This window comes from Gambusia affinis, linkage group LG12 (assembly GCF_019740435.1).
Source record: "Gambusia affinis linkage group LG12, SWU_Gaff_1.0, whole genome shotgun sequence".
NCBI lineage: Eukaryota > Metazoa > Chordata > Actinopteri > Cyprinodontiformes > Poeciliidae > Gambusia > Gambusia affinis.
Genome location: NC_057879.1, coordinates 1994609 through 2017657, shown reverse-complemented (window position 1 = coordinate 2017657; position 23049 = coordinate 1994609). Strand labels below are relative to the sequence as shown.

Genomic DNA, 23049 nt, shown 5'->3' with positions numbered 1-23049 from the left:
TTTTATGTTTACCGAAGGAGATGAGGAAGGGGAAGTGACATTTGGAACAGTGAAACAAACAAGGACAGTAGTCATCACATTCTGAAGAGTCTCCTGCTTTACAGTTGTGTCTACATACGTTAAGTTGCAAGGGAACACAAAGCCCTCATTTAAAGCCCACCCTGTAATACTTCAACCAGTAAAACCTCAATCTGTACATCACCATTGCAATGTTCAAACCAGGGCCACAAAAAAACTACTTAAATAGTTGTGTCCACCTCCACCCTCCTAGTCAGGGCAGCAGAGGCACCAGCTCAGTGAAGAAAATCATACAAAACAATTTAAATAGTCTAAAAAACAAGACCGACAAACTGCTCACTGTTCTGATTCAAGATAAAGTTAGTCTGGATAGGATTTTTGTTTCTGTATTTCTGTATTCTGTATAGGCAAAATATATTTGGGTAAGAGCAACAAATGTATTTGAAAAACCATTAGAACACGATTCAATCAATTTTGTGAGAGGGAGACATAATGAGATGGTAATGTGTGAGGAAAAAGAATAAAAAGGGCTTTTCTCCTCAAAAAATCTTTGCAGTTGCTCCTCGAAAGTATTTTTGTGTCACATGGATCTATACCAATTTCATAAAACAAGAAAGGCAGACAAATTGCACAAAGATGGATTGCCCCCTGGTAGACTTCTGAAGGTGACATGTACTTTGCTTTAAAGTACTCCCCCCCCCTCCATCAGGTTCTCTTTGGCCTCATGCACAACAGTTAGCAAAGAGACGCTTGCTTCAAAGTGCTGCTCACACAGTTACTTCTCCTCTGCTGTGCTTCTAGAGCCAGTAGAATATGTCTACTGGTTCTAGAAGGAGCAGTGGCACATTCCTGCCAATGAGAGGCCTTACCTGATTCTGCTTTGGCCTGCTAGGTTTGACAGTTCATGTGTTTTAGAAGGGCTACCCCTGTCCCCCCCTCTAATACCTCCACCCACCCAGTCAGGGCAGCAGTGGCGCCAGCTCAGTGAAGAAAATGATGCATTTTTTTTTTTTTTTTTTTTTTTTTTACAGCCAGAGAAAAAGGACTCACATGGTATCCCTATGGAGCAGCATAGTGGGGAAATAGAAAGTACAACAAAACATTATACAAACACACACACACACGCACACGCCCACTCACAAAACTGCACATGCATGCTCATAACCATTCACAGTAACACAAAAATACATACATACACAGCTCCACCCATCTTATTCTGGAAAATGAAATAAACAAAGTGGCGACATGCCCTGGTGTTTAGGAGTGTGCTCTAGCAGTGTGAATGACTGCGTAGTTGAGCCAATCAATTTGTTTTAGCTTTATTGGAACCTCTGTGCTTTTCAAGCATAAATTTATTAGTGTCTGGGTTTCTGAGCTCACTCTGGGTGGAGGACATACAGTTAGATGTGCAGTAGAAGACAGGGCTGGACGATATAGACCAAAACCAAATTCTTATTTATGTTCAAGGTCAAAGCCAAGGTTATAAAGACTAGGCATTTGTTACCCTCCTGTTCTTTTTCCTCTTATAATACCAGAAATAAATTATTTTACTTCTAATGATTCTAAACCATTTTGGTTATCTATTGTTTTATTTATAATGGAGTAGAATTTTGTGGTGCAATGTGGCAACTTGTTGCTGTATTTCTCTTATAAAACAAGCGATTTAAATCTTTTTGAAATTAAAAGTTTTACTTTCGCTGAATGATTTTTTTTTTCTCAATTTAGCATGTTTTGTCACCTTGTGATAATGTGAAATAAAAGGGAGAAGATACATTTTTTCAAAAGCTCTAATAGCACTAAACTGGACCCTAAATCAATAATGGGTTATATAGGAAGAGTTTTAGATGAAGAGCAAGAGCAGAGTGGATCAAGAAAAACAGGAAGTTAAAACCTTCTTGATCACAGTGGCTGACATGAGAGCTCTCACACATTGGAGGATGAGCTGACAAATACCCAGCCAGGCTCTCTGGAATGCAGTGTTGTGTGTTTCGAAGACATGTAGCGGCAACAGCCAACCACATAATAACCAACTCCAGTATCGCTTCCTGACTTTCACAAGTTAAGACTGAACAAGCAGACAGAGATTTGAAGAGACAAAGCAAAAATAAGAGTTGCGGGGATTGACATCAACACCTTGTGTAATCCAGAACATGCTGCTGCTGTTTCTGCAGTCCAGGTACTGAACTTTGACACAACTGCAAATTATGTCTATTTTATTTACCTAAGGAATTCACCAGTATTATTTCTGTAGATGTTTAGATCCTGTAGTGGATGATTTAATATGCCAACTGTGCATATTAAATCATTCACTCAGTTGTTGTTAAGGACAGACACCTCATCGGATGCATATGCAGCAATATCTGAACATCTTTATCTATTCCTCTCTCCCTTCAATGATTTCAACAGCTCCTCAACTACTCCACCAGACTGAAAAATAAAAACAAAAAATGTTGGATTTGTTTTCTGAAAACATCAGGGATGGTACAGACTGGAGCACCTTGTGTGTCACATGGACATGACAGCAATGTCATGACTTAGTGTGCAGTCATCTATTTAAAGATTATATGGACAAAATGATTCCCATCAGACCTCTGTGGTACTTTCTGAAATATAAAACTCTGCATAGCCACTGGCCTCAAAGAATGACTTAATGAGAAAAAGAAGATACCCAAGAGAAGAAGCCAGGGAAATTATAGGGTTACTGCTCAGTTATTTTCTTCATTGATATCAGGGAAGACTGGTGCTTCCTTAACCTCACCCCATTTTGATGTGTAGTAGTCATGAGAGGAAGCTGGAGAGATGGAACCAGAACAAGCCTGCAGCCAGATGGTTTCAGACCCTCAGTACTTGAAGGTATGTGGGAACCAGCTATTAGGGATCCTGCATCACACCTTCAAGTTCAGCGCAACCTTTCCTGGGTTGCGCAAGGAAAGCGCAATCCCAGGATCTTCATTCCAGTATCCAGGAAATCTCATTCATCAGTGCTTAGCAACTACAAGCCCTGTTGTCCAAGCATCTACCACGATAACATCATGGGGAGAATGTCATTGGCCCAACTGAGAAGATAAACAAGCCACTCAGAACCTAAAACTGTAAAGAGGTCACCGTACGCCAGTACTGTGAGTTCATATTCCCTGATTTCTCCAGTGCATTTAACACAACCAAGCCTGCTTTAGTGTGTAAGAAACTCAGGAAGGCACAGGTGGAATCAGATTCAAATTCAAATACTTTTGTTGTCCCACAGGGGAAAATTCATTTTCACAAGGTCAGCAAAACCCGAACTGAGGCAAGATCAGTACAAACATCAATATTCAGCCATAATCACCTGAATAAATAACTTCATGACAAACAGACCACAGTTTGTGAGACTACAGACTGTGTGTTTGACCCAGAGGTCAGCAGGGGACTGTCCTGTCAAAATGTATTTTTACACTGTGTGCTCCAGACCTCCAGTACAAGTCTTGTCATCTGCAGAAACACTCAGATGACTTGAGTTGCTAGGTCTATCACAAATGGACAAGAGGCTGAGCAGAGGGACCGGACAGATTACTCAGCAGTACGGCCATCTTTAAAGTTATAGACAAAGAGGATAACTGAGTATTTTAGGAAAAGCTGCATCATGTCAAACACTATTTCCATCAGGGGATGAGAAGTCAAGGTATACGTTGGTGTCCATCTGCACAACAGGATTTAGTGGAGAAGCAACAGTAGCTGCACTTCCATTACAAATGTAAGCAAATCTTTATCTATACTCTGCTAATGTCGAAAAAACACAATTTTGCAATTGCAGTGTTTTCATTAAAGGTGCAGGATGTAACTTTTAAAGACTATGTTATATATAAATATGTATTTCTTAAAACTGTCACCTGGTCGTGACAGTATGTTATGTGAGATTATCTGTGAAAAGTTCAGTCCCACCCACCTCCTCAATGAGCTATTATTGTTGTCTGAACAAACATACAGTTCCAACCAATCAGAGCCAGTAGACAGGGCTCAGCGCTGTTAATCATCCTTGCTTACTCACTGCTAAAGGTGCTAATGGTGGAGAAATAGCTTACCAATACAGAAAAAAAATGTTTATCTGCCATCATTGATGACTACGGTATGCTAATTAGCCTGAGCAATCACAACAGGATCTGTTAACTGGAAAAAGCTGTGGCGTTACAAGAGAGCAGGTAACATATGACGTAAAAAAAGTGTTTCTACTGCAGTTTTTTACAGTACCTCTATCTTGATACAACTGAAAAACCACCTTTTCCCAGTGCAAAACCTTTTTATCGAAAAACATACAATTTTCCGAAATTGCTCTGTTTCCATAAAGCAAATTTATTTCCGCAATTTTATTGTTAGTGGAAATGCAGGCAGTGAAACTGTATACAAGGAAGAAGTGAGCAGGCTGTAATTTATCAAATCCATTCTTTAAATGGAAACATAGAAAGACTATGACAAAGCTGCAAACCTACCAAAACATGGCTGTACATCTAAACTGACAGCAACAACCAGAGAAGCAGCCAACAATCCCATCTCTGGAGGAGATGCAAAGATCCACAGCTCATATAAGAAAATACCCCAACAGAGGAAAAAATTGTTTTTCAAATTTCACAAATCTGTGGGAAAAGTTATAAAAAAGGGACAAGAAGAAAATCATTACAAAATGAAAGCTAAAAGAAGCCCTGTTTGCAGGTTCACACAAACCATTCCAACCACACAGCCAACATGTGGAAGAAGGTGTTCTGTTTAAAAGACACCAGATTAATCCTGTTATTCTACAATTATGTGTGGCAGAAAACGGATACTGCATATCACCCTAAACCAGGGGTGCCGAAAGTCGGTCCTCGAGGGCCGGCATCCTGCATGTTTTAGTTCTCTCCCTGGTTTAACGCACCTGGATCAAATGATGGCTCTTTAGAAGGCCTAAGAAGAACACTGACATGCTGAAAAGGTTGTTGGTACTACAAGGTAGAGAACTAAAACATGCAGGATGCCGGCCCTCGAGGACCGACTTTGGGCCCCACTGCCCTAAAGCCACCTCATCCACTGACTAACAGCTAGTCATCCAGTGACAGTGTCTCTGGTCACTGGATGATGGGAAGATGGATGGATCTAAATGCAGGAATATCCTGGGAGAAACCCTAGTAAAGACTCGGGGAGAGGTTCACCTTTCAGCAGGAGAACGACCCTGAACATACAGTGAGAATTACACTGAAGCAGTGCACATGAAGCATGTTCATGTGTCAGAATAACTTTGTTAGCCCTGAACTAAATACAATTAAGATGGCAAGAGCCAAAAACTGATGTTCAGATGCCCCTCATCCAATCAGAGCTTGAGCTGCTTTGCTAAATGTTTATAGACATCCAGAACTGGTACAAACATGCCCCATAACACACATTTTCCTTCCATTACACAGTTACAGTGTGTTTGGCAATAAAATAAAATATATTTTTAAGACAATTATGATAGCTCTGATTAACTAAAACTATTTATATGACTGTTTTTACTGATGTCACTGCAGCAGTTAAAACTATGTTAAATCAGTTGTGTCTATTTGTTATCAGCTCAGATGTGGTCAAGTGGTGCCTGAAAATATAATATAACATAAGCTGCCATGATATTAGTGCATGTCTAAAAGGAACAATGCAAGAAACCAGGAAATGGCAGGTTTACATGATGTACTGTGTCAATATATAAATATGAATGTATATATACAGGTTGCTATATCGCCCAGCCCTTTGGTCAGGAATTTAGATTTTTTTAGTTTCTTACATGCCAAGAACTGCACATGGAATCCTTTACTAATATGAAACATTGTGAAACTAATCTTAATGTTGGGTAAGGGGAACCGGAGTAAATAATAAAATGCAGCTATCAAATCACAATTGTATTTATTAAGCAAACAAGCTATCCAAACCAACCTGGCCCAGTGAGAAAAAGTAATTGACCTTAAATCGTACAACAAGTTGTTTCATCCTTGGTTGCAACAACTGTATTCAAACATGTCAAGACAATATGTCCATCAAATTGCAGTAAATGAATTTTTTGCCACTCCTCTTTGCGGAATATTTTTAACTTTGGAGGGTCTGGACCACAGGTGTCAAACTCCAGTCCTCAAGGGCCGCTGTCCTGCAGTTTTTAGATGTGCCACAGGTACAAAAATGCTGGAATGAAATGGCTTAATTACCTCCTTTTTGTGTAGATCAGTTCTTCAGAGCCTTGCTAATGACCTAATTAGTCTATTCAGGTGTGGTGCAGCAAAGGCACATCTAAAGGTTGCAGGACACTGGCCCTTGAGGACTGGAGTTTGACACTCCTGGTCTAGACTGAATTTAAGTCTAAATATTGGCTAAGCCCTCTGTTTTGCTTTGCTAAAATCCTGAGTTTCTCTCACATTGCCTGTCTAAGAGAGGCCTAGAGTGGTTCAGCTGTTGTTCAGGGCTCCTTTGTGTCCTCCTGGATCAGGCATCAGGGACTCTTGTGATCAGCCAGACACTCCTGGGAAGGTTCATGCTGTTCCCAGTATTTGATGGAGTCTGAAAGCCTAAGAAATGACTTTGCTACCATTTTCCAGACAGATGTCAGATCGGTTCTTGAATTTGTTTTGATGAGAACATGATGTTGCATTTTCTAAATGTATTGTAGACTACTGATTTGCTGTCAGATGGATAGTATTAAAGTAACTTCTAGATTCTACAGTTCTGGCAGAAATCCGGCCTGGGAGGGAGACGGAAACTGAACCAAAAAGATCAGATTTAATTAATGATTTGGCAACAGGGACAACTGTATGTGCTCACAGAGTTATGTTGGTTTGGATATGTTCAGGTTTTATGCTTACAACATTATATTGCCATTCTGAAAACCGCATTCTGTAGTTTACTCAGGTTATTTGTACTGATTTTAAAATTTATTTGACGATATGGACCATTTTAGTGTGACAGAAAACAAAAACTGAAGCAATCTGTAAAGGTTACACACGTTATTCATAACTGTGGATTGAAGCTTAGAACAATGTCTGCCTGCCTCTGTGCTGGTTTGTAATGTAAAATACTGTATCAGGATTAAAATCCACCAGCTAACAGCTGAAGTGCTGAGGCTAAGGCTAGCAGAGAGAAACGGTTAGTGTTAGGTTAACAAGAACGGCGTTAGGAGAGAGGAAACGGAGGGAAGGATGGGAAGTAGAGCTTTAGGAAGAAACTAAGCATCTGTGGTCAGGACCTGGACAAATTCAAACCCTCCCCTGTGATGCTATATGAACTACTGTAACTACACCACCGGAAAGGGGTAATTTGCTGTATTAGATCTCCTTGACAACATCACTGAAGCAATCATGCAAAAACAGACTTTAAACATCAAAGCTGACATTAGTGTCTCATTTCCCTATGCAAATGTAAAGCGAGGAAGAGAACGGAAAGCTTTCCGGTTTTTTTTCTGCCATTCCCCTCCATTTTCACTGAGATTCCCTGATGCCCCTCTCACCAATACCCACCCCCCCACCCCTCCCGAGACGGACCAAGATGCTCAGCTTTGGGGGGGAGGAAAGCAGGTTAAGGGATTTTGGGGGCTGCTCTGCATTACCAAAACAAACCATTCAGCAAACAAACAATTAGGCTCTCATGAATTATGGACAAACCATCTAAAATAGCAATATTCATCTAAAACAAGGAGTGGGAAGTTGTGGAGTGAGTGCTGAGCTAATGAGACAGATGTCAGGGTGTTTTTAAACACTTCAGCAGGGCTGTCGTATGTGGGCGAATAAGTGAATGCCTTCCTGCAAACATGTAAGCTTTGTTTCTATGTGACCTATGCTAATGATTTCATCCATGTGGACCACTGCAGGTGAGTGATAAAAAGCAAGAGAAGACTGACGAAAATGAGACACGACAGGAACGAACGTGGAAGGAAGGGAAGAAGGAAGGCATATAGTAATCCACAAATCAACACAACTGTGCATCAGCCATTTTGTGTCTTGGTTTACACCTAGCAACATCCATTATTCACAGCCCTGTGTTTACCTCTCACAGACACGCACAGTCCATGCAGCAATGATCCAGGAGGATATACTGAACACCAGCAACACTGTTCCCGGACAGATGGTCATGAGGGTTTTCATGACAAAGCGCGTGTTGAAGTTGATCTTGTTGAGGGCGCCGATACTGCGGGACGAGGCGTCCGTGAACAGCTTGCTGTGGAGTAACATGACCCTGCCAATCAGGTAGAGTCTCAGGAACATGGGTATAGAGAGGATGATGTCCACGTCGGCGTCAGCCACAGACGGTGTGTAGGTAAAGGCCAGTCGCGCCGTCCAAGTGAAGACGTACTGGCCTGGGATGGGGTGAATGGCACACACCAGAAGCTCCAGCACAATGAAGAAGATTCGCTCATATGTCATGGCTATCCTCCAATCATCTGCTCCATTGTCGACCATGAACAGCTGAAAAGAAGCAAAGTGCATTTTAGCTAAATGTATTTTCTTTTACTTAAAAAAACTGTACAGCATCTTACAATTGTTTCATTTGATAAACTGTAACTTAGCTGTCTGCATATCATTATGCAGACAGCTTAGTTAAGTTTGATTTAGTTAATCAAACTTAACTAAAATTCAATTTCCTCATACTAGTCGTAATCTGCTTATGTAGAATGGTGTCGCTGGGGCAGCAGTTTCAGCCCAGACTTCCCTCCCTCAGATCCTAAGGGGGAAGCCTGATGTGTCCCCACGCCAGCTGAGTATCCTAGCAGAGGAAGTTACCCAAAATATGCTTTGAAGCATCCAGAAAAGATGACAGAGACATCTTAATTGACTCAGTCAGATGTGGAGACTCTAAACTGAGTCCCTCCCTGATGCCTTCTCTAAGGGAGAATCCAGCCACGCTGCGGACGAAGCTCATTTTGGCTGCTTGTGTCGGCTATCTCATTCTTTCTATCATAACCCAATAAATGATCATAAATGAGGGCAGGAATGTAGTCTTGCTTTTTGGCTAAGCTCTCTGTTCACCACAACAAGTCTCTGGAGCAGTTATTGGGCCAAAGGCACGGTACATTTTGGTCCAGTTGTCAATCAAATAAGGAAACACACAATCAGAAAGCCACACATTGTTAACATCAATGAATGAACCTCACACACATATTTTTTGGTTTGGCATAGAGCAGCATTCTTCAGATCCAGGCCTTGAGGGCCAGTGTCCTGTGACTTTTAGATGTGTCTCAGCTTCAACTCAGAGTGAAATAATGAGGTAATTAGCAGGACTCTAGACAACCTGACAGCCTAGTAAGGAGGTCATTGAGCCACTTGATTTAGGTGTGTTGGACCAGGGACACATCTAAAACCTGCAGGACATTGGCCCTAGAGGCCTGGATTTGAAGACCCCTGCTCTGGAGGAAACTGGATTATGTATGCATACTCAGAGTTACAGCTGAGATTCAAACCAGGGGACATCTAATCATGAATACAGAATGTTTTACTATTTCTCCTTCAGTTACTCTGCAAAATCCAATTTATTTTTACAGTTGTATACTTACTATCTCAAAACTACATTCAGACTCATACATAAGTTCATCAGCGGCGGTTCTAGACCAAATTTACCAGAGGGACCAGTGTGTTCTTTCATTGGGGTACTCAAAAAAAAGAATGAAGCAATAAAAACAGGGCAATACTGCATTCTTTAAAATATTAAGTGAGCCACAGAACCAAAGAGCCACTTGCAACTCCAGAGCTGCAAGCTGCAGATGAAATCTTTGCTCCTATCAAGTGAAGCTAAAAATGCAACACTTAAATTTGAATTAATTGTTAAAGTAAAATTCTCAGGGTAAAAATAAATTTGCTCCAAAGGACAATTACGTACAGTTTCTGTGCCTGTGCATACCAGCATAAGAAACTGATTTAGTATTATTTATTCAGTACAGGAGGCATAACAGGGACCGGGATCAGTTCTGCAGGGGCACTGGCCCCTAATGGTCTTCACCTAGAACCGCCCCTGAAGTTAATATTTTATTAATAGACTCACCTGGATTTCTCGGGCGTGGTACATTATTATAAGACCAAGCAAAATAACAGTGGAAAGGCTGATAAGGCATTTCAGTGCAAATGAGTACGAGGATTCCTGCAATAAAAACACAGAAAAGAATACTTTACTCCAATATCATCAACATAAACCATATAAAAATACAAATCACTTAGTGTGCGTTGTTAAATATCATAACAATACCAGTGATTTCTGAATAACATGTCTCTAACAAAGATAATAGACCAGGTTGGATAGACCTCAGACAAAAGGAGGTCACAAACAACCTTAATAACAGATCTCTCAACAGTTTTGTTGCACTTTGTTCAAATATGTAGTGTGAGGAAATCCAAGTCATATATTTTCATAAGTTAGCAAAGCATCATCTTAAGTGTTGCTTCCACCACCTAAGCTTGTAGTGGAAACTCTTATTTGTAATGAAAGGTCAACGTGGTTCTGTTACAACCAAGTTAAAACCAGAAATCCACATGTGCTGTTTATATTTACATACACAAGGACACATAAACATCTTGTTTGTGTGACTTTAAATTAGACAAAATATTTCTGGTTTTAGTTCAGCTGGTAGTACAAGATTATTTCTCTCAGCTAAATCCCAGAATACTCAGAAAAAAAGATGTCTTATATACATGTGGTTCAGAAGTTCAATTCCTGACAATGCAGAACGAGTTTTTGTATTGATAATAATTTTGATATAAAGTAATAAGATATTCTCTAAAAACATGTATTTCAAACAGTTATGCTGCTTGGCAATATAGATGATCTTAAATAACCCAGAACAGAAAGATTTTAGTCTGATTTAATACCAGGGAAAAATAAAATATGCCTTTTTGTAGGACATATTTAAATATCTGGTTCCAACTGCATTAGTAATCATGTTCTATATATTTGGATATTTGGCTCCTTTGTGAAACTGAAATGAACTTTTGAACATAAGGACCTATAAGTGGACATTAAACATGCTTTTCAATAAACCCACATTTCTGTATTGAGAATATATATATTTTTTTATTGGTCTTATGTAAGCTGAAGATCATCTTAACAGAAAGAAAGCCTTTTAGACATCAATGTGTGCAAACTTAATCTATATAATGTGTTTCACTTATTGAACTGGGATATTAAAATACATAAAGTTTTCAATAATATTCAGATTTATTGAAATATCCTGTATTTCTGGTTTAGGATGAAAATATAAAATGAGAAGCAAAAATGAAACAAAATTTTCATCACAAAAGAAACACACAGACACACGCATGCAGGCACACACACACACTATTAACACAAGCACAGAGAACTCTTAATAGTATAAGTGGATAATGTAGTTCTGCAGAAAAAGTACACTTAAGATGATGCTTAGCCATGCAGGTGCAGGTGTAAGTGCAGCCTGATGTTATCTGGACACCGTTCATCATAAATGAAAGTACAGATTAATCAAAACATGACATAAAGAGGGGGACTTTTTACATAGTGGTTGGAGCCAAAAGTCATTGCTAACATTAGCGCAGGGCCACCAGCATGAGCTGTGCTTGTGATAAATAGACTGGCTGGATGCTAGAGCGCCGCTGCTGTTTATTTGTGTACATTGGAAATGAGAACCGGTAGTCCTCACACCTCCTACTTGGTAAAATGCCAGATGATAAATCAGTTTAACAGCCCTGGTGTAAAAGGGCCCCTCAACTGCAGGCTAATGATCCTAAGATTGCTTTTACAATAACAGCACAAGCGACAAATGATAAAAACGAGATAAAATATTGCGCATAATCAGCAGTGTGATGACAGTCAGAGCAGCTCTACATCACTCTGTCCTTCGGTGGTCTATATAACCAAATGTATTTTTAGCCATCAACTAGATTGCCTTGCCCCTCAGTTCAGAGACATGTTCTCAAGACATTTGGAAATTGTTTTGAGAAATCCCCGGTGAAATAACATCGGGTAAACCAATTAATCCACCTGCAAGTGGTTCAAGGATTTTTCAGTCCCAGTGCTTTCCGTCTCCCTACCAGTTTCCCTGCTTCAGGGCTCAGAAAACCTTAGCTGAACCTCAGATTTTCACTCTGCAATGTGAGATTGTGAAGTGGACCATCCACAGAACCTGCTACCTGTCTGGTATGGGAACTTACAGTTCTACTAAGACCATTCGGGTCATTTCCATTTCGGCTGAGGTCAGCTTGATGAATGGACTGAGCTCCACTCAGTAACAATCAAGACAAATCTATTGATTTTCTTAGATCCCCATAAATCATACTATGGATTAGTCCCCCTAACTTTCACATGCACACCCACATGCATCTGTAGCTTTTTAAAGTTACAGTTCATTATTTGCAATTTGCTGTAAATAAATATGAATGATTTATCAGCTCATATTGAAGGCCAAGTATATGTCTGAGATCATCCTTTCGCTATTTGTTCTCATTTCCTTGGTTTGCTGAGCCACTGGTCCCTCTCAGCTAAAGACAAAAAGTGCTAGAAACATGAACTTTCCAATTTCTAAAATGTACAATGTTGATTTGAGAAAGTATAATTTGTCACCGTTAACACAAATACTAGGATGTTTGTTTTGTTTGTTCAAGCAGTACAAGAACAAAAGAGAGCGAGACGTTCAGCTGGAAAAAGTCTCAATCTGTATCAACCCAAATGCCTTCCCTTCCAGCTGCACCTGTTAGTAATCACACTCTTCTGTATTTAAGCTCCTGGATTTTTCATTGTTGTTACCTCATCTTTCCACACTGGATAATTTTTTTTTAAAAGTGTAGGGTGTTCTAACTTTTTCCTCAGTTAGAAAACCCTACACTTTTTTTGCTGCTATATTTTGTTCAGTGACTAAAACAAGGTTAACTTTTGGTGTTTGCCAGTAATTATACAATTCATTTTTTTACAGATTAAGAAAAAAAGCAGAGGTACATTTATGGCAATTTCATTTTAAAGAACTGAATATTTAATAGAGTCAATATTTTATGCTATGTTCACATGACTATAATATATCAGGACAACACTGGTGTATTAGAAACAGGGGCATTCCGCTACCACATACACAACCAGACAGTAGCAAAGACGTAGTCAGTTTATGTCTCGCTTTATGACATTTTCATCAAAATACAGAGACACCATGAAAAGCTGTTCAGTGACAATTCTATTTGGACATAACTGATGCACAAGCAGTTCATTGATGGTCATGTAAGTAGTTCTATTTGTGAGCTGGGATGATGACTTTGCATGTAGCTGGATGGTTGTTTAGGACAGTGTCCTGTATGCCACTGTGGCCTAAGTTTAGAACAAAAGACACTTCAGGACACTCAAACTGCAAACAAGGTTCAGCACCAAGTGATAAAGAGCATATTTCACATACTGTGAAAACTCCATCAATGTGATGTAATGCATCTACAAGCTGCCTTTAGTTAAGTTCCATCACAAATTAAATGACTGTCAAACCTTGAACACACCACACTTCTAAAACATGGTGGTGGCAGCATCCTTCTGACTGAAATCATTTCTTCAACAGGCAGTAAGAATGACTTACATTAGAATAGTAGAGAACAGAGGTCTTCAAATCCAGACCTGGAGGGCCGGTGGCCTGCCACCTTTAGCACTGCTTCAACACACATGACTGTTGTTGATTGTCTCATTAAATATGTTTCCTTCCATTCTATTTTCATACACTTGTTGCATTATTAATGAAGATGTGTCTCAAACTATTTAATCCTTTTCGTACAATTTCTAACTTTTAACTCTGTCTGCTTTGCACTGGGATCTTATAAAGCTGATAAAGCACTATACTTATTCAAATAAAAGAGCCTTTGTTAGGATAGTTTAGGATTTGTGAAATGAAATTCTATTAAAGGGAAAAAAAATCCATCAATATATTTCTTACAGTAGATATTGCTAATGGCAACATTATTTAGCTCAACTAGTTGGTCCTGAAAGCTAAAGGTTAGTCCAAGAGCGACTGAGATTGACTGACAACTCCAAAAATACAAAGTATGAAAAGTGTAGATGTTGTTTATTTTCTATTTTATGGCCTTACTTGTCAATTAAGTCATTTATCTGACCAGAAACTCACTAAATGTTTAAAACACAGGAACACAGATGGAACTCTTTGAAGACAGACAGATCTTCTGGATCCATTCTTTTTCTGAGAAGTTCTTAGGGTTAAACTAGGATTAGAATCAAATAAGATTAAATATTCTAAATCTTGATCTTTGCTTTACCTTTGTTGCTATCAGGACAGTTTATGGTGTGTTTTGTTTCAGTCAGATTTGTAATTTTGTCCTGCTGATTTACCATTCGCCCACTACAGAAGAAGCACATCAAACTCAGAGACTGTTGCATCCTGAACACAAATACAGACTGAGCTGTTTTAGGTCAGCAGAAGGACTCTTTGGTCGAGCTCCATCTTGAGCATGGTTTCAGCTTCCTGGACCAACTTATCTGGATTAATTCTAACTCAGAGTGAGTGGGGCAAGCATATGATATCAGAAAATACACTTCGCATTAATAATCTCTTTCCACAAAGCTGAAAATGGCAGTATCCACACAAATGACAGAAATCAGACACTTTGTTCTAACTCACAAAAACACACACACACACAAAACCCACCTTAGTGTAAACCCCCCATGAAAGTTCTGTCTCCGTCACCATGACAACAATCCCAAACATCCCGAAGATGAGAGCGTAGTCACTGAGTCGCTTTCGCTTCTCGAACAGCGCCCTCCGGTGACCGAGCTTGTAGCCAATGTCCTTGTTCTTCTTCTGTGGAGCCCTGCCGCCGCTTCGCCCGCTACCCTCCCTTACCAGGCTCTCGTTGGACGCCTTACTGGGGTCCTCTCCGCCGTTGCCCTTGGACACCACCACCTCCAAGCCAGAGCTGTGCAGCGTCTGCAAGGGTTGCGTTTCCGAGTCGAGCTCCGCAAGGTTTCGGCGCGACGAGGACGCCAGGCTGCCTACTAGTGGTCTTACCACTCCGCCATTGTACTTGCAGGTGTTCATGGCTATCTGAGGGAGTCGGCCACTGCTCTCAGAGAGGGAGGGCTTGGATCCAGCATGGCTCAGCTTCTTCTGCTCAGTTGAGGTCTGGAAACAGAAAGAGCAAGAATAAATAAAGCACTCTCACAACAAACAAGGTGTAAAATCTAGCAGTGGGTTGAAGAAACCCACACAGGTTCAATTTTTAAACAGGACACTGATGCAGGAGTTTGAGCAGCAACTGACATAGACAGATAAATACTTGGTTCATTGTTGAGAAGAATCACAAATTTAAACAAAAAAACCCCCTTTGAAAACCACCAGTACTACAATGCCTTACAAAAATCCAATCCCCTTTCATTTTTTGACATGTTATACAACAACCACAAACAATGTACTCCATACCATCAAAAAGTTGTGTATAACTGTGAAGCAAAAGGAAATTATGCCAAATAATTTTTACAGATTAAAACCTCAAAAGTGTGCCATCCAGTCAATACCTTCTAGAACTAATCTAGCTTTCAGTTCTGTTTCATCTTCAAGTCTTCCAGGGTTTTTCTGTACCAGCTTTGAACAACTTTAGACTACTTTTTTTTTTTTTTTTTTTTTGCCCAAACGTCTTTGGAACAAAGCCCTGGTTCAGTCTCAATATACAGCAGCTCTGAGCAGTAACATTTATGTCTGGATTGGACTGGCCCATTCTAACATGAATACAGTACAGACCAAAAGTCTGGACACACTTTCTAATTGAATTCGATGAGAAGGTGTGTCCAAACTTTTGGTCTGTACTGTATGTTTTGATCTAAACCAGGGCTTTTCAAAGTGCTTTTCATGAGGGGAAAAAAATAACCAGAAAGTAACTGCAGACATTTAACCAACTTCACCAAGCTGGTTAAGTTGCTTTAGTCTGTCCATCTCCATGTGCAGATGGACAGACTAAAGCTATGGTGAGTGATAAGATATGGTCTGGGTCGATCAAATAAAAAAAAAAGAAGGAAGTGTCACCATGAATATTGAAACTTTGGATTTCTATGGGCTGAATCTGAATATGTCTTACTGGCAGACAACGTCTTGGGTGTTGTCTGCCAAGATGTGCTAGCTAACAACACCGTAAGGCTGTGTCGTTATATTAACACCAAACACCCAAGTTTGATGACCAAGCTCCAGGAGTTTTAGACAGGAAGCTAAATGTAGTTTATTATTTTAGCACCATAAATAGCAAGACAGCTAAGGCTGATCACGTGGTGCTAATCACTGTGATAATGTAGTGGGGGGGGGGGCAGGACAGTTATGTGTTCACAATCATGTGAACACATAACACATTAGTTTTCTACCTCATAGTGTTTTGCAGGTTGGTCACAAAAGTTCCATTTTGGTCTCTTCCTGGCTGCTTCATTTTACATATATTTTGAAAGTATCTGACATTACACGTAGATTTATTACAAAGAAATTCCAAAAATCCACTGAACTTTCGGGTTTCAGTTCTACAAGATGTGTAAAAGTTCAATAGATATGAATACCTTTCAAAGGCACTATAAATTAAGGTTTTATTGCAAAACTATGAAGTATCCAAAATTGTGACATAGTAAATATTTGTATGTCTGTTTCTTGAGATTTTTTTTTCTTTTAGGATGGTATCACATGATGTCTCGACGAGCTCTTCCCTCTACAGAATGAAATCAAAATAGGAACTTTTAAAAACAAATTAATTATGAATAGCTCTAGATGTATAAATAAAACCACATAACGAAAAGTGGACCATACAAAGTGCAGAAAATTGAATCTGTGCTTTGTACAAATACAGATATGAATGATTAATGCTTGGCATGACCCCCTTTTCCTTTCACACAAGCACTCTTTACTGTGGAGAGCTGTAGCAGCCAGCAATAACAAAGGGCAGAAGAAAACATTGACTATTTACATATATTTATTATGATTATTGACAGAAAAATTTATATGCAGATACATTTCTAATTTGATATAAAAGTTAACTGAAGTGAGTGTTGAAATAATTTCGGAAAAGCTTCCTTTTAACCCGCTATAACTCATTTACTGAGCCCAACAACATTTCTGCTAATCCAAACCATTCATATGTTGTATGTTCAGGTCTGTTGTCTTGTTAAACCTGAACCTCTGACCTAATCTCATCTTTTCCAGCCCCTACTAGATTTGTTTATTTGTTTGTTTTTTTGTGTCTGGTGTCTTCTGTCTTCCAATCAAATCTTACCATCTGGTCTGTCACTGCTGAAGAAAAGCATTACCACACCATGATACCACCACTACCAGCATTCTAGATGGGGATAGTGTGTTCGAGGTTATGTGCACCATAAGATGTGTAGTTCTACACATGTGCAGAACTACACATCTGCACATGTGTAGTTCCACCAGGTGTGTGAGAAGTCCTGCTGGCTAGTCTGGAGGAGCTGAGGGAGGAGTTGAGTGGGAGCTGGAAGCTTGGAACCTGCAGCTTGGAGGAAGAGTTGCAGCTTGAAAGCGGGGCTAGGTCCACTGAGAGGTTTTAGACAGCTGAATGGTTGCCACAGGAGACTAAATGATTTCTCAAGCATGCGTGAAAGTGTTAAAGCAACACTACTGATATGTTTTTGATGAGGGAATGACATTATAACTTGATGTAAAGCTTAAAAAGTTGATTTTACATAATACTGCCCCTTTAAGAGAGTGACTTCCTTAGGCTGTACAAGAACTGGACAATTTGTCTCTAAGCTCAATATCATTTCTGCATCGTCTTGTAGCGCAGACGTAAAACACTCCATCCATTGGTCACCCCAGCAGCATCTAAGTGGCTGTCGCCCCGGGTCCTTTGGAGACCCGGGCAGATTATCATAATGGGTTATGAAAACGTCACACGGAACAGTGGCTTAAAAAAAAAAAAAAACAAGTTGAGGGGATGCAATACCACTGCTGGACCTTTTTATTAGCCTTGACAAAGTGTGCCTAATGCCTTTAAAAGTGCTGGTGGGAATACAGAAGGGCAGCCCTAATGGAAATTCACTAACTCTTGTCCTGTGATGCTATCATCTTCCGCATATTGTGGCGAATAAGAACAGGACTAAAGGTTAAGGATTAGTGCAGCCCATAGTGTTTCTAATCCCCTTTTCTGTATTAAATTGCTTTTTAATCTGTGCCATTAGAAGCCCTCTATGCTTCAGAAGTCAGTGGAGTAAGTGAACTTTGAGTTTGAATGACAGGAAACAGTGCAGATAGATGCTGATATGGCAGTGGAGATCAGGGTGCTGTTCTTTGTGCCTGGACTAAATTAGATCACTGAGTATGCTAATCAGAGCTAATTTGATACCAGTTCAACAAATTAAGATAACAGCAGAGTTCCCTGCAGAGGGAATCTGAACTTTACTGTCTTGTGACTGATTTTATAATTCATTCGACCATAGCATTTAGCAACAAAGATTAGAATTCCCTACATCTTTAATCATTTCAATGCCAATGCCATTAACAGATTTGAGGAGAAAGTGTAGCTTCAGAAATTGTTTTCAGACTCAGAAATGTCTGTGACCATAATTCGCTGATGTGTGCTGACACTCTCAACAAAAAAAATAAATAAATAAAAGATTGGTTTTGCTTTTTTTAGAAAACTGAAAATAGATTTTCTTTTTGTGGAACGCAGACCTACGATTTAACAGCTTTTATGTTTTGGGTCCAGATTACATTAATTTGCAAGAAACTAAAGCATCACTTCTTCCTTTGATTCGTCACAATATGTCAGTCATGTTAAAAAAAAATCTGTGATTCTTGTTGGTGATTTAAATAGCTCTGAAGTCCTGCTCCCAGCTCAAAGTATTTTTAGTATCCTGGATGTTTGAAGTGGAAATATGGATCCTGGACTGCATGAAAGCAAAGTTAAGACTCAGCCAAATCTTTTACGCTAAATAATTCCTCGATGGTACAATATAGAGAAATTCTGGGCACAAAAACCTGTTTTAAGAAAATAGGTTTACATTCAAGAGTGAGCATAAATGCGAAGTAGTGATGCTCTTAAGTTTCTTTTTCTACTTTCATAATTCATCAGATTTTTGTCAGCTAACATTGCACATTATCACAGGCTGTTCCATGTGCCTAATATGGCAAGACAAAGCCAAGGCCCTTGAAGCTAGAACTCAGTAGAAATGACATCACATCCTTTTTAACTGAGGTCCAGTTGCAGCTTGCAAAACAGTAATATCCCTTCACCAGACTGTCATAGACACAGTGTCTTCAATCAGAGGCGTCAACGGATCTGCTGTACGACAGACCACTACAGGAGATCCTTCCTGCTCACAGACATCAGCATCTACAACAACGCTGAAGAAACTTGGACAGATTGAGTTATAAGAATATTTAATTTCCCTTTGTGATAATTCTTTTAATTATATTTGAATTGAATTAAAAAATTACTGAAATTCATTTGGATCCTTGTTCAGTCCCTCAGACATTCACAGGCTTGAAGCAAGAATCCTCACATCACCTTCCAAACTCACAAACACTCAGTCCCTTCCATTCTCCTGCCCACTCGGCCAATCACCAAAGCTGCTCGGTTATTTAGTTTATTTGTTTGGCATGTTCACTACAACACTACTAAAGAGTGTGGCAGAGTGGGCATGGGGGCCCAGCATGCCCTTGACTGCCCCCAGAGAGGAGACGCAGAGGCAGATCGTCCAGCTAAGAAATGGCTCAATTTTATTCTAAATAGCACACAGCATCCAGGCCCTATGAAATGGAAACTCATAATCAAATTGAAAAGCCTCAGTGCAGAACAGCTTAAATGAAGGCAACCCTCTGCCTGGCTTTCTCTGTCTGTCTCACTCTGCAGGCAGCTCAGACCTAACAGAAAACCTGTCTTTCATTTCGGGACGCACCACAGTGCGGTACTTTTGAAGCCTTATATATATTTATGAAATTGAATTGTGCATTATAGCACAGTGAGTGTGTTTCTGTGCTTGCGTAGGGGTGTGTGCGCGTGTGTGGGTGTGTGTGTGCCAGGTGACAGACAAATTTCTGTGTGCAAATAAGCCCAGATGTGTGTTAGCTAAAGCCAGGATCCAGACCGAGTTGGATCGTGATGCAGACTGCGTGCAGCGATTAAAAAGATATAAATAGGAAAAAGCCACGTAAGTGTGTGTGTGAGTGAAAGCAAGTGTATGGGTGTGTGTGGATATGGAGACAGATTCAGCAGGGTTAACGAGAAAAGACCACAAAAGAAGACAGAGGAAGGAAACGCGACTAAATGAGGCAGTTCTGGAAATGGAGGAAACATGAACGATGGAGTGAAAGAAGAGAAAAAGAGAATGAATGAAAGAAGGGAGACAGCTCCCTGCGGGCGTCTCTGCCAGGGCGGGAGTGATTGAGAGCTCCAGGCTACCCTTTCGAGTTTGTCCCTGCACCCTAGACGCTGTCAGATTTCTGTGACAGGCCAGCAGGCTACAGGGCTCCTCCGTCCATCACTGACCAGCATGTGGATTATTACTCAACGCTGGTAAAGACGGCAGGAAAACACGGCTACAAGCTCCACATGCATAAGAAAATATTTGATCACATCGGCCTCTGAAAAGAAAATACATGATTTCACTTTTTTTTTTTTGCCTACATGTAGTCTTGCAATGCTTCCTAACAAATTTGGAATAGGGATGCACCAATCCACTCTTTTCACTTCCGATACTGATATCTGACGCTGAGCATTGGTTGAATCCGATCCGATAGAGAATTACTTAAAACGTTTCTTTATTTAAACTCAGAGATAAAAAAAAACAAAACATAATTATAATTGCATTTAGTAACTCTGCACCGGTGGAGCGCACTTAAATACACCAACAGATTCACAGGTTTGGTCAAATATGTCAAATCAACTTTCATTTGTTCAGTCAGTGCAATTAGGAGTAAAACAGCCAATGTAAAATGAATAATAAAGAAACAGAAATGGACAAAAACAAAAGGTTGATTATCTTGGTCAAAAAACAAACTGCAATAAATCTTCTATCAAATGGTTCAGAATGTGTAATTAAGAATTGTTAAAATGCTGTAAAATAAATAATAAAGTATGATGCTTAACTATATTATATTGAACATCTACTAACTTATTATGAATGGCTCTCAGCAGAGATGTAGTGATGATAACAATAAAAATACAATCAATTTTTATAGTGCTTTTTTGGATGCTCAAAATAATAGTGATGGTAATTTATTGAACTTTAGTGTCACTTTTCAACGAGAAATGTTCCTTATTTTATTTTTTTTATTTCATTTAAACTTTATTTTACCAGGGCTTTCAAGGGAATCCTGGCCACGAGTCAGCAACAAATACAACACAGAAAAATGCCCAGTGCAGAGAAAACTCAACAACTTCCCAATAGAGTTCATTTTTATAGGCTGAGCCGGACCCGGCCAAAACCTGACCAGAAATTGGGTTGGGTCAAAATAAAATATGTTTTATGGTTGAGTAGGGTTGGGCTTATAAACTTACAATACACATAGCAAGGAGGAAAGCTAAATAGAAATGCATGAAAAAAAGTTGTTTCAATCTACTTATTGTAGCCTAAACAGAGGAGTAGGCAGTTTATCCAGTTGAGGAATGAAATAAAAAGGTGCAGGAGTTAATTAGACTGTAATAAGTGCAGCGAGGTGCACAAGTAATGCTTGGTTTCAATCAATCGCATAGTCCAGAAGATTTGTACTTCCTGTGATTACAATAAGCAACATGTCAGGACTCTCATGTAATTTTAATGTGAAATGTAGTTTGGTCAGAAGGGCCGGTGGTGTGGAACAGCTCAAAGTGGTGTCTCCAAAAAACATGTTTTTCTACATTTTTAGTTTAATTATTATTATTACTAAAGAAGGTATTTCTTTAATAACTTATTATTATAAAGAAGGAACTTTAATAACTTAATATTATTAAAGTAATATTAATAATATTACTATACCTCCACTTACTAAAGAAGGTATTTCTTTAATACCTTAAAGAAGGTACCTTCTCTAATAACTTCTTCACACCTCAATAAATAATAATAATAATAATAATAATAATAATAATAATAATAATAATAATAATAATAATAATAATAATAATAATAATAATAATAATAATAATAATAATAATAATAATAATAATACATTTAGCATTTTCATGGACAATTCAAGAAAGTCATTAGTGTCCAGAATTTTCTTTTTGCAACCAGAAAAATTAAATGCTTCCATTGTGCTTGTTCATTTTTGTCTGTTGAAAACCAACTAACTCAAAACTGATAAAGATTTGTGACATTTCAAACAAAGCTCAGTGACTAAAACAACCATCCTTCAACTCCATAACATACACAAGCCTTCCAGTCAGGGAGTCTGTCAATTTCATGATCTGTTTAGGATCAATTTTTTGTTCATCAGGAATCACAGCATCCCAGACGCTGTTCAGAGAGCGGCACTGTTTTCCTCTACCATAACTCTCCTGTTTAAGAAGGACTCATGTGTTTTCAAAAAGATTTAGATCAAGTGAAAAAGGAGGCCGTGACATTATTCTTTTACCATTAAGGCCTTTTGTGATGGAGTACTTCAATGCATGTGATGGAGCGTTGTCTAGCATGAAAGATGCAGACTGTTCCCTGTATCACTGGTTAAGGAAGTCTCTTATAAAGACTTGCAGTATTTTCGTTTAATTTTGAGTCCATCTTCAACTCCAAAAGGTCTGACTAGCTTGTTTTGAATTAAACACCACATCCCATATCCCAGAAATGTAGCAGCCAACCTGTTGTAATAAAGACCCTATTTAGCATTGTTTAGATGTAAAGCATCCAATTTTTTGTTTTTTTTTACTCAATACATAATAAACACAATAACTCTCTTCTACATCCCTTCTCCCTCCACTTACCCTTTTTCTTTAACATCGGATTTAGATAATGAAGAAAAAGTTGCTAAAAACCAGAATAATCCTCCATGGAGGAAAAAAAAAGGACATAGGTATATGCCTGTGGGACCCAGTTTAGTTTGGACAAATAACACAGTGTTCAACAGAGACTCCATGCTATTATAATTAGGACCCAACAAGGTTATTCCATGTATGC

The 23049-nt window shown here is 39.2% G+C and overlaps 1 protein-coding gene across 2 annotated transcripts in view; it reads right to left on the bottom strand.

Moving 5' to 3' along the window:
* Positions 1-23049, bottom strand: part of kcnn1a (potassium intermediate/small conductance calcium-activated channel, subfamily N, member 1a) — a 92206-nt gene that overhangs the window by 39325 nt on the left and 29832 nt on the right. For both annotated transcript variants that reach the window (XM_044132983.1, XM_044132984.1), the window contains exons 2-4: positions 14624-15097; positions 10015-10110; positions 8026-8444 (exon numbers count right to left, since the gene is read on the bottom strand). In XM_044132983.1, the coding sequence (XP_043988918.1) occupies positions 8026-8444; positions 10015-10110; positions 14624-15097 (989 nt within the window). The remainder of the gene's footprint in view (positions 1-8025; positions 8445-10014; positions 10111-14623; positions 15098-23049) is intronic.